This window comes from Belonocnema kinseyi, chromosome 9 (genome assembly GCF_010883055.1).
Source record: "Belonocnema kinseyi isolate 2016_QV_RU_SX_M_011 chromosome 9, B_treatae_v1, whole genome shotgun sequence".
Classification (NCBI taxonomy): domain Eukaryota; kingdom Metazoa; phylum Arthropoda; class Insecta; order Hymenoptera; family Cynipidae; genus Belonocnema; species Belonocnema kinseyi.
The window spans coordinates 127,085,473-127,103,169 of NC_046665.1; the positions used below are offsets into that span (position 1 = coordinate 127,085,473).

General features: G+C 30.8%; 1 protein-coding gene across 3 annotated transcripts in view; it reads left to right on the top strand.

Moving 5' to 3' along the window:
- LOC117180855 (probable phosphorylase b kinase regulatory subunit beta) overlaps window positions 1-17,697 on the top strand; it is a 36,406-nt gene that overhangs the window by 16,000 nt on the left and 2,709 nt on the right. For 2 of the 3 annotated variants that reach the window (XM_033373394.1, XM_033373396.1), the window contains 8 exons: window positions 48-235; window positions 2,222-2,337; window positions 2,516-2,658; window positions 2,777-2,909; window positions 6,463-6,605; window positions 7,481-7,683; window positions 8,076-8,213; window positions 8,336-8,576. In XM_033373394.1, coding sequence (XP_033229285.1) covers window positions 48-235; window positions 2,222-2,337; window positions 2,516-2,658; window positions 2,777-2,909; window positions 6,463-6,605; window positions 7,481-7,683; window positions 8,076-8,213; window positions 8,336-8,576 — 1,305 coding nt within the window. Of the gene's footprint in view, window positions 1-47; window positions 236-2,221; window positions 2,338-2,515; window positions 2,659-2,776; window positions 2,910-6,462; window positions 6,606-7,480; window positions 7,684-8,075; window positions 8,214-8,335; window positions 8,577-17,697 lie in introns of those variants that run through there. The other variant, XM_033373397.1, reaches the window with a different exon arrangement.

Sequence of the window (17,697 nt, forward strand, 5' to 3'; positions counted from 1 at the left end):
TCACTGTACTAAATCATGAATGAGAAATGTGAAATGTGAAATTGCAGATTTACAGAGTCTGTGGCATGACAGTCCTCTGTTATCCTCTGATTTTTGAAGTCTCCGATTTTTATTTATATCGAGACATGGCTTTATTAATAGACGATATCAAGACGGAGTTACAGTTTGTTGGAAAATACTGGAGACTGTCGGGTCGACCGACAGTTTGTTTACTCATTAGAGAAGAGCACATGAGGTACATTCTTAAATATGTACCTATTATTCAAAATTAAAATTAAATTTTTTCAATACTATTGGGAATGGTTAAACTGCGATGTGCCACCTGGCGACGAAAATACAAATTAGAAAGAGTGGGTACAACTTTAAAGATGCATTTGAATTTGAGCATAAAAGTTTTTTAACAATTTTGTTGTGGCGTTTAACCCTTTCCGGCATACATTTTCAGGGAAACGAGTTTTCATGAAAATTGGTACATAGGGGTTTTTGGAATCGCTGATCACGAATCTGATCTCAGATTTTGAACATTCAAAATGGTGGATCCAGTATGGTGGCTAACATTTGGCATATTTTTTTATTTTTCTTGAAAATTGGTATACGGGGGTTTTTGGGATCACTGATCACGAAAATGAACTCAGATTTAGAAAATTCAAAATGGTGGATCCAATATGGCGACTTAAATTTGGAGTATTTTTGGATTTTTTTTTTTTTGAGAATTGGTATACAGGGGTTTTTTGATGTCGCTAATTACGAATCCGAACTCAGATTTTCAACATTCAAAAATAATAATTACAGAATTAGCAGTGTGAACAAATTTTTAAAGAATTATAAAATAAAAAGAAGTATAAAAGATAAAAAGTATTGAAAAAATTGAAATTGAATCAACTGCAACTGTTATGCAACTATGAAATTGGTTATTTTAGGTTAAAGGTCGCCATATCAGTACCAATTTTCAAAATATAAATTCGGATTCGTGTCAGTGACTCCAGAAATCCTTGTACACTAATTTTTAAAAAAATCCAGAAAACTTTATTATTTTGGCCGCCATATTGAATCCGTCATTTTGGATTTTCAAAATCTGATTTCAGATTCGTGATCTACGACCTCGAAAACCTCTGTATACCAATCTTCAAAAAAAAATCCGAAAATATTCCAAGTTTCGGGCGCCATATTGGATCCGCCATTTTGAATTTCCAAAATCTGAGTTCATATTCGTGATCACTGGCCCCAAAAACCCCCGTGTACCAATTTTCAAATAAAATATAAAATTATTCCCAATTTCGGCAGCCATGTTGGATCCGCTATTTTGAATTTTCAAAATCTGATTCCAGATATGTAGTCAACGACCCCGAAAACCCTTATGTACCCATTTTCATAAGGATATAATGGAAAGTTTTTTCAATAATGAATTTTTCCAACAAAAAAGACTTTTTTCATCTTTGTTTATAAGTATTCTTTCGCTCAAAAATTTCAATTTTCTATCATCCTGCAAGCATGAAGTTTAAAAAAATCTGTGTAAAATCCAATAAAAACTACTCTGAAGTCGCAAAAAATGACATGAAAAAAGGTGGGAATACGGTATTCCCACCATGCCGCAAAGGGTTAAAGTATTTATTGAATACTGAAAATAAGTGTTTATCAAAAACAAAGGATTTTATACATAATTTACATTTTATACAGTGAAAAAACACATTTTTGGCACAAAATATTTTTCTAACAAAAAAGAACATTTGTTTTACTGTTTATTGTGATTTTTAACATATTATAAACATGAATGGACCTATTTTGAAACGTAAATGAACTCAAAGTAAATTTTTATTAATTTATACATGAAAAATTTAGATTATTTAAAGTTTATTTAAGGTTACAATACATTGAAACTTACGTGAAATAGTGAAATACTTGATTAAAAAAAAAAAACTTCATTACAAAAATGTGTTTTTTCACTGTAACAGATAAAAATTCAATCTAAAAAGATTTGTTTTTGATGAAGATTTATGTTTGGTATTGAATCATTGTTTCAAACTTGAGAAAAAAAAATCAAAAACGTTTTTATGCGAAAATCAAAATACAGGTTTAAAATTGTACCTACTCTTACTAGTTCCATTTTTCGGCACCAGGTGGCGAAATGGTCGACCACCATTCCCAATATAATATCTCATGAAAATCAAGAAGCTTTATGGCAATTTACAAGGATATGATTTTCCTTTTTATATGTTTTTAGAGATCCACAATTCAAGGAGATGCTAGATTTATTCGCAATGTTAAAAAAAGGATACTGCGATGGAATTAAAGTCCGGATAGGAAGATTACAAAATCTGCTCTCGTCTTCGTGTATAGGTAGAATTTATTTATTTTTTCTTAACAATTATTTCTATTATTATAATTATTATTAAATAATAATAGATTCGTGTTTATTGTTAAGACCTGAGCAAAATGAAGCAGAAAGTAGGGACGTGAAGGTCCTTTCAGGTTTTTTTAAATATTTAAAATAAAAATATGTATTCATTTTTTGTAGAACACTTGGATTTTCTGAGTACAGGCGACCTAGATCTTGAATTAAATCCGTTCAAACAACTGGAACATGATTACATTGGATATCAAAGTCTCACAGACGTTCCGAGAGCCTTGTCATATTCGGAGGATATTCAAGATTATTCTGTGAGTTAAGAGAAACATCACTTTCAATTTGTCTGCAACTTTTTAGACTTCAGTTTTCATTTTTTTTTAATTTAAAAAGTGCTTTATTTAAATTTGAATTTCCATACACTATTTTCAGCACTTGCAAGAGGAACCTCTGTACACGCTTCTGAATGAAATTCGAAATTCAGAAGGTCTTTTTGCAAAAAGTCAGCTTTATGGAATTTTGCTCAAACGTGAAGGGATTAATTACGAATTTCATGGAATGACAGGTACAATTTTTTTTCAACTTTTTCTCGAGCTAACCCGGTCGCTCGTTTATCGTTAATCTCTCCAACTATTTTAGGCCATTTACGACTAAGATTCATTCTCAACAAAAAATGGAAGAGTTCAGTTTGCGTTAACAAATTAATTTTCAACCAAAAAAATTAATAAATTTTCATCAAAGTACATGAATTTAAAAAAAAAATTTTAATTTTCAGTTACAAAGTGGATTTTCAACCAAAATTAAACGAATTTTGAACAAACTAGTTTAATTTTTAACAACAACAAAAACAATTTTTAACAAAATCCATTAATTTTGAAGTAAATAAATTTAAAAAAAAATAAAATAGTTAAATTTTCAGTTACAAAGTGGATTTTCAACCAAAAGTGAATAGTTAAATTTTCAATTAAAAGCTGGATTTTCAACCAAAAATTAAACGAATTTTGAACAAAATAGTTTAATTTTTAACAATAACAAAAAAACAAATTTTCACCGAAATACATGAATTTTGAAGTAAATAAATTTTTAAAAAAATAAAGTAGTTAAATTTTCAGTTAAAAGCTGGACTTTCAACCAAAAATGAAACTAATTTTGAAGAACATAGTTTAAGATTCAAAAAAAAAAAAAAAAAAAATTTATCGCAATACATGAATTATGAACCTTAAAAAATACAAGAAGAAATAAAATAGTTAAATTTTCAGTGAAAAGGTAGATTTTCTACCAAAAATGAAACGAATTTTGAACAAAATACTTTTATTTAAAAAAAAAATTCATCAAAATACATGAATTTAAAAAATTAAACCAAAAATAAAATAATTACATTTTCAGTTAAAGAGTGAATTTCCAACCAAAAATTGAACGAATTTTTAAAAAAATATTTTAATTTTCGACCAAAGAGATGAATCTTCAACCAATGTGATATGAATCTTTCCTGTAAAAACAAATTGTTGAATTTTCTACCAAAAACGAAAAATTTTGAGACACAAATGAAACAGACAAAAAATTTAATTTTTAACTAAAAATAATTCTATAAAATAGTTATGTTTTCAAGAAAAAAGTTTAATTTTCTACCAAAAATGACCAATCTTCAATGAAATACATGCATTTTTAGCAAAATAATTGAATTTTCAATCAAATAAGATCAGTTTTTCACAAATAATGTAATAGTTTAATTTGCAGTAATAACAATTTTCAAATAAAGAAAAATAGTTTAATTTTTAAGCAGAAATGAATTTTTAACTAAAATGATGAATTTTCAAGAAAAACAAAAATGATTTTTATTTACTAGTTGAATCCTTAACAAATCGTTTGAATTAAAAAAAAAAAAGAATGACTTTTCAACCAAATAGTTAAATTTCAACTGAAAAGATGATTTTCTTTAACCAAGAATGTTTATTTTCTACAGAAAAAGACCAATTGTACACAAAAAACACGAATTTTTAAACAAAATAGTGAAATTTCCAACTAAAAAAGATTCATTTGTAAGCAAAACTGGAAAAGGTAAAGTTTTAGTTAAAAAAAATTAATTTGCAACGAAAGAAAATTCCACAAAATAATAAAATTTTCAAACCTAAATTTTTCAACTAAAGAGATCAATCTTGAATAAAAAAATGAATGTTTAACAAAGTAGTTGAATCAAACAGTTCGAATTACCTTCAACCAAATTGTTTAATTTCAACTGAAAAAGATGAATTTTTCAAACGAAAAAATATAAATTTTCAATCAAAAATGAAAGAATTAAATTGAAAAATGATAAATTTTGTAATCAAAACAAAAAATTCAGGGTGACCTCCGCACCAGAAAACCTCCTGGTATTTTGTTTTTAAATCGGGAAGTCGCTGTGAATTTATCATTTTTTTTCCTTCTAAATTTCAACATTCCTTAGAAGGAAAATATGTTCAATCACTTGAAATATCACAAATTTCATGTCACAAGATTTATACGTAACGCAATTTAAAGTACGTTTGATTTAAAATAATTGACTTTTATATTACTTTCAATTTTTAATTTTTTCAATCGTGAAATCATTCAATAGAGTCGTTGCATGATTTGCAACAATTTAATTTTTTAATAAAAAATTGCCTATTATTTATATTGTTGATTTCTTGTAGTCAAAGTGGTTATCTATTTCTGTGACTCGAGTTAAAATTGAGAAACAAATTTAGTATTTTATTTTGTAAATATAATATTTAGAATGGATAATTGTAAAATCTTTTACTTAAAAAATTTCCCAATTTAGGTCTTTATTTCTGAGCTTACATTTTTAATTTGAAGAATTTTAAAATGCAGTATTAATTATTTAAACAATTAACAATTAAAATCGTTTTGAATTCAACATTTTTGATCAAACTCGTGTATTTCGTTAACTATAAGTATAAATAAATATATTTTTTTAAATTGAAAATAATTTTTTTTTTACAATTTTGAAAATATTAGAAATTAATTAATTCACAGATTTAAACGTTGAAAATTGAACTCTTTCAATTCGAAGAAAGCCTTAGTTCTGATCTATTTTCGATTCCTAAATACGTACTTTAAAATGAATGGAATAATAATCAAACACTTTAATTCAATTTCAAATTTTATTCGAATATTATTCCAGTCTCAAATATATATTTAATTTTATAACCGTTTAATTCGACATTTTTTAATTTTAAAAAAGTAACCATTTTTTAACATTTAGAAATATTTAAATGAAGGCTTATACTTAAAATTAGCAATTTATAAATCATAAATTGAGGTTTATGTGTATCCAGTCTTTTGCGGTACAAATTCATATTTTATTCATTTATTTATATAATTATTTTATAATTTATTTTTCTCATAAATTAATAAATCTACTAATAATAAGAAAAATTAAGGAATTTTTAGCTGAATCATTTCACATAAATATAAAAACTGAATGGTTAGAATTTCAGAATGCTAAATTAAAACTTTGAATGTTCCATTTTTTTAAATTCTTAATTTATAAGTTAAAGTGTTGATTTTTGATGCATAAATGGCAATTGAACTATTACTATCTAATGAATTTTAAACTTTTTGAGCTAAAAATGCAGCTGTTTGAGGATTCAAATATTTCGCTGAAAATTCGTCTTTTTTGTGAAATTGTTTGCCTTTTTTGATTCTAAATTAAAATCTGTTCGGTGAAATATCAACATAATACATTTTCCATTTAGAATTGATCATTTTTTGGTTGCTAATTAAACTACGTGGTTGAAAACTGACTAACACTACTCATTCAGAACATCATTTTTTTGGTTCAAGATTAGCCATTCATTAATGTTAAAAATTCATCTCTGTTTGAAAATTTAACTATTATGTTGAAAATTCTTTTTTTTTTTTTTGTGATTTGTAAGAAGAAATTTTTTGAAAACGTAATATGATTCTTACAAAGAAATTTTAAAAAGAAGTAGGTACAATGGTACATACTATAATGCCCAGACGAGATTACTGAATGAATTACATAGATATTTGAAATAAATTGAATTTCGTGGATCTTTTAAGAGTTGATACTTTTGATTATGATGAAGTATGATAAATTATGATGAATAATTTTTTAGTTGGAGATCATTTGAGGGCTTTGTACCAACAAGCGGGAGGTTTGAGATACTGGCTGGCTGTTCGATACTGCAGCAGCTTGTTAAACCACACAGTTGACAGTATCAGTCCTTTCATCACGGGAGTCCTCGTCAAAGGAAAACAGGTTTTTTTCAACAAAATAATTTAACACCCATATTTTAAAATACACACGTATTTATTCCTAACAATCCAAAACAATCCAGTACAAATTCAATCAATAATTCTTCCAATTGAATGACTATGTCAAACCATTAAGTTTCAAATTGTTTACTTTTAAATATTTGGCTTCAATTTAGTCGTCTTAAATTTTAAGTCAAATATTGTTAAATATTCAATAATTATTGTTTTACGGAATTAAAAAATTTCAAATTAAAAGGAATACAAATTTAATAATTTAGACTGAAACAATATTTTTAATTTAATAAAATCCTTTAGTTATAAACACATTATTATGAAGTTATTTTTAATTAAAAAGTAAGTTCCTAATTTTGAACGTATGTTTCTCGATATAATGTTAATGAAACAATTCTTTTTTTTTATTAAAAAAGATGTTCCAATCCTGGTTCATCACAAAGTACCTTTGACAAGAAGGCACTTCTTCGTCTTGCTGAAGGTGCTCTGTGACTGGTGTTCCGGTCATTCCGGGTAACGGTAATTCCGGTTCATGTGTTTGACAACTTTGAAAATGAACGGAACGCCTTTTGGCGCGAACTTCATAATTTCTATTATTTCTAACACTTCGGCTGAGTTCAGCGCGAGAATTACACTGTTTTCGCGGAACGTTTCTGATTGTTCAACGACTCATTCCGGCCATTCCGAGATCCGGCCATTCTAGTGCATGGACTGGAGGCATGAGCTCAGCTCTACTTCAGCTGTTTGTTGCGTCCAATCAGCAATTCCTCATTATCGCGCAAAATTTTCAAAAAGGACACTTTAAGAATTAAAAAAGAAAAAAATCAGATTTACACTTGTTTGAAAAAATATATTATTTTGTTGTAGATAACTGTGGGTGTTATTGGTCACGAAGAAACAGTTTTCGACAAGCCAATGACTCCAGCTGAAATTCAATCAGTCGTTTATTCTACGATCCAACCGCACAATGTCGTCCAGGCAGTTCTTCAGCAAGAAGTTTTGCTCTATTGCGGTCGATTGATAGGGACGAATCCCGAAATGTTCCGAGGGATTTTGAAAATTCGTATCGGGTAATTCTATCATCCAACCTTCTTCATATCCGTACAAATTTCAGGGCTCACAGCGGCTCGTTCAGTGCAATTCAGTTGCATTTTTTTTAGAATCAAAAATACCAGGGGATTTCTAGCGTATTATTTTTTGGTTGAAGGGTTTATTTTCTTGATTCGAAGTTTAACCGTTTTGCTGAAAAGTCATCTTTGTAAAAGGGGATACTTGGGTGGATCTTTTTTTTAAATTGTAGGTGTTTCAGGGTATTTTTCAAATTTGAGGGGTAGACGGGGGGCTAGATAAAAGAGGCGGGTCCTGATCATCCCTGAAATTCTCTGAATTGATTTGATTGCATATAAATATGTAATGTATTCCAACTAAAGTTTGTAATTAAGAGCTGAATTTTATTTGTTAGATGGGTTTTGGAGGCGATGAAACTCTACCTGAAGATGATTAAGAATAACCCCCAACCAATCGAGAATTACAGTCCTTACGAAATTAGGCAGTTTCTCATCAAAGTTCTCACAGTGAAGGATTGGGCCACTGACGAGAAGTATGTAAATGACAATAGAAATATTTACAAAAAAAAATGCTAATCGAGAAAAGAAAGGAAAAGACGACATCTTTATTTTATATGATTGTTGTAAGAGTCAATTTATTTTTATTGTTGCGCAGCCTCTCGGTTCTTGGAAGAAGAAAAATAGAAGGAAGTTTGTGCAGAGTGCCTGTTCACTTTTACAATCAAGTTTGGGAAGTTTTGTGTCGCTGTCCCGCTGGAATTTGTGTTAATGGGCGAGAATTGCCTCAACAACCGACTGTCTCGAGTATGACGAGATCGGAAATAACTTTTGCTCTTCTCGTTGAATCTATCCTCCATCATATTCAAATGCCAGAGTTTCGACAAATTATTGTTGAGGTAAATATATGCACATATCGGCCGCCACCACCGCCGCCGCTGGTTCACATAAATTGAGCATGTTTTAAAAAAAGGATTGTACAATATTGTACTATCCTTATACTGATCGACCTTACAGAAAACAGGGACCAAAATTTGAGACCCTCGCTAGGTTTTCTATTAAATTTATGGACAAAATAGCTGCATTTTCAATTAAAAAAGAAAGGTAGTTTTGAACCAAGAATGAAATCTTTCTATTTCTAAATAAAAAACTTAGCTTTTAGCCAAAAAAAAAAAAAAAAAAGAAAAAGAAAACGAGTTTTCAATGAAAAAAGTTAAATTTTTCAACCAGACGTAAATCTTAATTTGTACCAAACAGTTAAATTTTCATAAAAATAATTCAATTTTTAAACAAATACTTGAATGTTCAACCAAAAATATGAATTTTCAAGATAAAAGTTAATTTTCTACCACATTGCTGAAATTTAAAGCCAAACGATGAAATTTGAACTAAAATTATGAATCTTCACGCAAGAACAAAACGATTTTTCAAAATTATTTTGACTACAAAAACGTCAGTCGTGGATTATTCAGCCAAAAATATGAATTCTCAACGAAACATGTAATAGTATTGAAATAAAAAAAGAGTTTAATTCTACTACCCAATAAGATGAATTTCCAAAGAAACTAGTTGAATCATCAACCAAACTAGATTCTTTTTCACCCAAACAGTTGCATTTTTAACCAGAAAAGATCAATTTGTCCACCAAAACCCAGCAAACATGGTTACAGAACAGATCTGTAACTGTTCTCGAACACAAAAGAACGTGTTCTAGAACAGTTTAGTGACAGGTTACGAACATGCTAATAACTATGTCATCCCTTATACGCTAGAAAAATTCTGTAACAGTTCTAGAACGCTGTGACAGCCGATCTGTAACATTTCCAGAACAATTTTAGAACTCAATTACAAATGTTGTACAACAAATCTTTAACAGATCTAGAACGCTATGACAACCGATCTGTAACATTTCTAGAACAATTCTAGAACAATTCTAGAACAATTCTAGAACTTTGGTACACTGCGTTGTAAAAAATTTAGGACAATTCTATAACCGTTCTAGAACGGTTATTTATCAAATATGGAACAGTGTTATGTACCCCTCAAAGCAATAGGATATCCCGGGATATTCGATTTGACCCCATTTATATCCCGGGTTATTCCACGGATAACCCGTCGACATATCCTGCGAGGCGGAATTTTGATATCCCCATGGATATATTTTGATCCGTGATAGCGCGTACGCAGTCCCGACTAAAAAAAATTATAGGTGCGAGATATCCAAATTAGGGATATTCGCAAGGGTCAGCTCGACGCTAGGATTATCGAACTATTCTTCGTTCCTAATTCGTTCGAGAACACATTTGTAACAGGGTTCTAGAATTTCGATATAACACTATTACGGCACAGTTCTAGAACAAACTTGAAACAAATATTATAGAACGTCTGTGATCAGTTCGTTCTAGAACAATTCCATAACAACTGTTACAGAACAGTGCGGTCAGTTCTAGAACAGTTCAGTCACAATTTTGTCACAGTGTTCTAGAACACGGTTAACTATTTTGCTTAGAATAGTTCTGTCTCCATCTTGTAACAACTGTCATAGAACACAGTTCCCTTTTTGATCTGGAATAGTTACAGAACGTAACAAAAGGGACAATTTTTTTTGCCAAAAAAGACGAATTAGAAACAAAATACATCAATTTTCAACTGAATAGTTGAATTTTCAACTAGAAAAGATTAATTTTCAATGAAAAGTATCATTTTTGTAACCAAAATAGGAATACACCAGGACCTCTTAACTCCGGTCTACGTCACTGTTGGTTCGTTACTACGGTCTCGGCGCGCGCAGTCACACTTTTCAGTGCCATAGCCCTGCCATACATGCCGATTGCCGCGTACTGCTTTAGTTTTTCGTCTGCCTTCGCGTGATCTAGTCGCGGTTAGGTTGAGGCCAAAATGGCAAAGATAAGGAGGAATCGAAAGAATTATTTGACATTCGAACGTAAGTTAGAAATAATAGAACGAAAAAAGAGTGGTGTGTCCAAAGAAGACATCATACGCGAATTCGATTTGCCGGTCACCAGTTATTATGATATCCTTAGAAATGCAGCTCAAATAGTGGAAAAATCGACTCTTTTGGAGTTCAAAAATAAGAAGAGCAAGAGGAGTTCTCCGGTTTCTGAAATGGAGCGTATTCTTATAAAGTGGTTTGTGCAAAAAAGAGACTCGGGTTATCCAGTGACCGGTCCAATATTGCAGGAGAAAGCAGCTCTTCTAAATGAAAGTATGAATGGCCCATCAAATTTTAAGGTTAGTTATTTTCATCTTTATTCACTCGCTGTCTGTGACTCGCTGCATCATTCATTATAATCATATCATATTATAACATATTATCAATTTTCCCGGTTTTTCAACATAATTCGAAGATTTTGTGAAATTTATAAATACTTATTAACTTAATTCAGGATCTTCTCATAAAAAAATGGATCGATTTAAAATTTAATTCTTCATTTGTAATTCTGAATTTTTCTACAAAATTTGCCAATTTCATATATAATGATGTTATAGAAATGTCTAAATTCGTATGAATTCATTTACGAATCTTAACATAAGACCGAATCCATTTCAAATCAGACAGGGTCCTACACTTGAAAGCGCAGAATCTCTCGAGGGCGAAATATGTTGTTTTTAGAGAAAATTATGTAGGCGATACGTATTTTTTCGAGTTGCAAACACAATTTTTTCTACAAAATTATGCGTATTTGAATTTTGTACTTTGTTTAAAAAAAAAAAAAAAACATTTTTTTCTTTAAACCACTATAATTTTCGGCATAATTGAGATATTTATTATTTTCTTTTTGATTCTTATAAATTTCATTATCTTATATCAAAATCCGTCGAAAAATTTTGAAAATTAACAAAATGGTAGCGGTTTTTCTAAAATAAATTAAAAACCGATTTTCTTAAAAAACCCACATTTAAATTTTGTTTTTTTTTTTAATTTGTGCTTTGATAATGAAGATATTTTCTAATTTTGATGCTTGCTGAATAATTTTTGTAGCTAGGAAAATTCTTTTTCCTTGCAAACGAACTTTCTACTCTTTCTTCAAAACAATGGTAGATACGAAAAACTGTTAAGATAAAAGTTTACACGTCTAAAACAGTTGTATGAAAAACGTCTTTTGTTCTTTTGTAATATTTTTCATAGTTTACAAAAAGAAAACAAGATTAAATTTTTAGGGGGGAAAAATTCTCCCTGTCTCAAAAATAGTTTATTTCGCTTAATGCTGCTGAGGTGCCTCTCGTTTATTAGTAGAAACTTTAAGGAAAATATTTAAAGAAATAAAAAAGTTAGAATTGTTAAAATATTTTTTAATTATTTTCTTCAAATTTTGAAAACATGAAAAAATTCTAATTTCGGGAAAACTCCACCTTTTTTATTTTTTTTTCTACTTATAGAAGAAAGGCGTCTTAGCAGCATCATGCGGGATGAATAATTTTTGAAACAGGGAGAATTTTTTTATCTCCTAAAAATGTAGTGTTTTGAATTTTATATGCGAATTATAAAACGTATAACTTTTTTAGACTTGCAATTTTTTATCTTAACATTTTTCTTCATTAGGCCGAAAGTTATAGAGATTTAAAGAAAACAATGGGTTTTTTAAAAAAAGCGCAAAATTCAAATACGCATAACTTTTTAGAAAAAAATCTGTCTGCAAATCGGAAAAATACGTATCGCCTAATTTTCTCTAAAAAAAAAACCGCATTTTTCGCCCTCGAGATATTCTGCGATTTCATGTGTTGGACCCTGTCTGATTTGAAATGGATTCGGTCATAAGATTAAAGGATTTTATAAAAGTTTTAAAAATGACTTTATGCAGAATATGTATACGAAAAAAATGCAATTTTAAGGAATGACAAGTAAAATGTTATGAAAAAATTCGTGGATAAAAATCCGGCATTTCTTGAACTTTTTTCCTTAAAAAAAACTTTTTATTGTGCATACATACACTGCCATGCAAAAGTTTTAGGTCACCTCTTTTTTATGACTGAATAAATTCTCTTAACTTTAATTATACCAGAGCTAAAAAATTCTTCTTTGAAAGGTTGATTGTTTTCGAAAATCTGTATAAAGTAAGCCTAAGGTCCGGCCAATTTCTCTAGTTTTAAGTAGATATTGCAAAAATAGTGTAATTAGGGTTATTTCGCGATTTTAGATAAAATAATTTTTTAATACATCATTTTAATCCAAATTGAAAGTGCGTTATAATTTTTTTATGTTGAGTCGTTCAACAGAAAAAAAAAATTTTTAAATTGAAGGCGGTAAAAAACTTATTTAAATTAGTGTCACGTGTGTGTTACGTGACTCATAGGTTCTCATAATTATCTATCAATGTGGCGATATGAAATTCATGATTAAGAGATTAAGTCACGGTCTGACATTTCCTACTATTTTGATATGATATCTTTATTTTGTTAAGGTTTATGTGACAAAAAAAGGCCTCCTGTTGTAATATTTTCATTGAGAGTCAGTAGTACTTTGAAGAAAAACAGTAAATACAATTATTAACTCATTTCAAAATCGTACATGTTTACGAATTGCTCAGTAAACATGACTACATTGAAGTACTTTTTAAATTAATTCTCTATGCAAAAGTTTTGGTTTTAAATGTTTTTCCAATGTTTATAATAGTTTTTAAACAATATTTTGCGACTTCAATTTTCGATGTGCACATAACCAAAACAAAACATCGGCACAGAAAAAGATATTTGAGAATCACTGACAAATATGCTGTGATTGTTGGAAAATCCGACCCCTTTCACGCCAAAGGGGCCCTCCAATCAACAACATGATAGAAAATTCATATTTCAACATTAAATTAAAAATAGTAAACAATGTGTGAAAAATATTTTATTGACGTTTTTAAAATTATAATTTTATATACTAAAAGATCCATTTATTGGAAAAATGATATCTAACTTTGGAAACAACCCTATTTCAATGTTCTTGGGCTCATTTTGAAGCTATTTATCTGTAGGCAAATCAGAATAAAAGTTAAATAAATATTTATTTCGAAGTATTTACATATAGAAACTTCATGATTATATGTTTCAGATATTTTACAAAAATATTTGTGTTACCAAAAATAATATTGCAATTTTTCCAAATTTTTTGTTTACATCTTCAAGTTCTTGAAATTCAAAAAGAAAATTTTTACGATTTATACTCATAAGCTGTTGTGATACGGTGCGCGTGTTGCAGTCAACTTGAATTTTCATCCCTCATCATTTCGCATGAGATGTTTTCCAATTGATAAAAACTTGAGCGTTGGTTGTTGACCTGCTTTTCTTAAATTGTTGAAACAGGCAAGCGCAGGGTGGCTGTACAATTTCAAAAAACGCTATGGCATTAGACTACAGCATATGAAAGGAGGAGAGCTCTCGCTGTCAAATAATAATGAGGCAGCAGCACCAGATGATTTCAAGATGGTGATCAGGGAGAAAATAGAAAGAGAAGATGTAAGGCTCGAAAATGTGTACAGCGGGTATGAGTCCGGGTGCGAGTGGAGGGTTCTGCAAAACGTTAGTCTTGCTTCATTCAAGGAGGAAACTTCAGCGTCTGGCAGAAAAAGGAAGGAGGAGGAGGAGGAGGAGAGCAAAGAAAGGTTCACCGCGCTATTTTGCTCCAACGCGTCCGGAACTCATCGTGTTCCCCTCCTAGTCATAGGAAAATCTGAAATGCCAAGATGCATCGAGGACCTGAAAAATCTTCCCGTCATCTACAAACATAGCGGCGACGAAACTGGGATGAAGCGATCCATATTTCTCGACTGGTTGTTATTTTATCAGAAACTTATGCATTATTGATTTCTATTACGCGTGCAGTCGTACACTCATCCTGCAAACAAAACTAATTCAATTTCTGACTTAAAAGAAAATATGTGACGGAAAAGTTGGCCTTTTTTTGCGAATCATGTATAGAGAAATAGAAAAATACTATTTAAGGACATAGATAGGTATCATGTATTACTATGATTATATAATCAGGGTGCTTGCTGGGTCGAAATACCGGAAATTTCATAAATTTTTAGAAGAGAAAAAACTTCCAACTTCGACTTTAACCGTTTTTAAACAATTAGTTTAATTTTAATATCATTCAGTTTAGATTGCGTTATTCGAAAACCTTCACAATACAAATTTTCCATTTTGTATTTTTAATTTTTATAGGTATGTTTCAATATAACTGTGAATATAAATCAATTATTGATTTTTTAAATTGAATTGCACTTTAAGATTTAAAAAGTAATTACTAATTGAATGAACAAAACGATTCGGAATCAGTTCACAGTTTTAGAATATTTTCCATTTGAAATTTATATTCTATTTTCAACTTAACAAATAACGTCCAACTAATATGTTTATGATTAAAAGCTTTTATTCAATTTTAAATATAATTTCACTCTAAAATATTCCATTTTTAAACCATGCAATTTGAACATTTTCATTTAAGAAAAAGAACAGTTACTTAATATTTGGAAATATCTGAACGGGAATTTTTTTCTTTAAATAAAACGGCCAACCTGATAATAGTTGGTTCTCTTTCAAGGTACAAGAATATTTTTATCAGCAATGTGAGAGAGCACCAGGAACGAACGGGAATTACGGGAAAAGTGGTTCTGATCATTGACAATGCTCCATCACATTCGAGTGCAGAAGACCTGAATTCGATCGAGCCAAGTTTCGAAGTGATTCTTCTCCCACCGAATGTGACAGCACTTGTTCAACCACAGAGTCAAGGAATAATTTCCACAACAAAGACATTGTACAAAAAGGCTCTGCTGAGGAAACTTTTACTTGAAGAAGACTGCGCCAGTGCGGACAATTTGTTAAAAGAATTCAATCTCAAGGACGCGCTCGACATGCTGGCTGAAGCATGGTCATCTTTAGAAGAAAAAACGTTGCGAGATACGTGGAAGCCGCTCCTAGGTGACCTCGTCAAAGAAACAGACGAAATAGAGGAAAATAAAAATTCTCTTGGTAGAAGCACCGAATTTGTAAGAAAATTTCTGATGAACAATAATGAAAATAGTGTGGAGAAATTTGAGGAAGAGGAGGAGGGGTATATGAAGGTAATGGAAAAGGCAGTTCGTGCGTGGCTATTAAAAGATGCTGATGGTAATGAGAGTGATTGCGGCTGGGAGGCACAATCGGATTTTCAAATCTCTGCGGAGGCGCTAAATGGCGAGGAAATCGAATTGACTGTGAGACCATCATGCGTAAAAATTGAACGTGAAAGTGAGCCTTTTCAAGAAAATTGCGAGTTCCAAGAAGACGAAAGTCATATCCAGCAAAATGTTTCCTCCCAAGAAGCATACGAGTGTTTCAAAAAAATCAAGATATGGATGCAAACTCGAGCGGAATTTAAGGAAAACGATTTTCAAACCATTAACAAGTTTGCATCTGTGGCTGCTAGAGCAAAATCTACGCAAGGTGATGACAAATTGTACATAAATCTTTGATTTTTCTTGTAAAATGCACTAAAAATGTTACAAATAAGACAAATTCAGACTCTTTTCATGATTTTGGACTAAAAATATAATAAACCTTGAATATTATAACGATTAGGTATAGCAATCTGACCACTTTTCAATTACCCTCCGTTTTTAAGGTATAAAAATGAAAATTTATACAAAGTATTGGCACAGATTTCATCATTTGATGTATATAATTTTCTGCAGCCATGACATGTTCATACTCTTTTCCTTTTTATTAACAAAAATTTGTTTAACTTCATTTTTATTTCTCTGCATAAATTCATGATTTTTGAAAAAGGAAATAATGAACATTGGGGACAACAGTTTTAATAAAATTAATCAAAAATAGTTTCTTCGATAAAGTCAATTTTATAGTAATAGTATCATACAGGGTTGGCCATATTCGACGAAAAGATTTGGCAACACTGTAACTTTTGACAGAGATGACAGATCGAGTAATGACATAGCGCGTTTGAAGCATCAGTCTGAAGAGATTTTTGCCATGGAGCAGTACACTCCACACGAACGCTCTCAGATTGTTGAAATTTACATTCAACAAAACAAGTCAATTGTGAAAACTCAACGTGCATGGAGAAAAATAAATAAAGTGAAAACTGCGCCTTCTGCGACTACATTGTATCGTCTGTGTGAAATATTTTCATCAAGTGAGGCACTTACTAATCCCAAGCGTCCAAATAAAAAACGACCAAGGCGATCGGATGAAAATATCGCACTCGTACGGGACAGTGTTCAGAGGTCTCCAACAACATCTCAAACACGTCGATCTGAGCAGTTGGGCATAAAACAAACCACTTTACGTCGCATATTGCGTCATGATTTGCATTTGTTCCGATACAAAATTCAACTGACGCAAAACCTGTTATGCAATATGCGACGTAAAGTGGTTCGTTTTATGCCCAACTGCTCAGATCGACGTGTTTGAGATGTTGTTGGAGACCTCTGAACACTGGCCCGTAAGAGTGCGATATTTTCATCCGATCACCTTGGCGCTTTTTATTTGAACGCTTGGGATTAGTAAGTGCCTCGCTTGATGAAAATCTTTCAAACAAACGATACAATGTAGTCGCAGAAGGCGCAGTTTTCACTTTATTTATTTTTCTCAACAATCTGAGAGCGTTCGCGTGGAGTGTACTGCTCCATGGCAAAAATCTCCTCAGACTGATGCTTCAAGCGCGCTACGTCATCACTCGATCTGTCATCTCTGTCAAAAGTTACAGTGTTCCCAAATCTTTTCGTCGAATATGGCCAACCCTGTATTTCATAGATCAGTTCTATGAATGCCTCCTGAAATAAAATAATGTTGAAAAAATGTTTCTAATAATGTTCAGAATTTTTAGAGTATTTTTTTAGTAAAATACGGAAAACATCGAAAATTTTACCCAAGTTTTATTGAATCGACTCTAGTTTCGTCAAATCGTCTTTTTTTTGTTCGGTGCAGGCGCCCGCAATATGTAGGTACGGCACCACGCCACCTCGTATACCTGGTTTATACATGCGTCGAACCTTCGTAAATCCGTAGAGG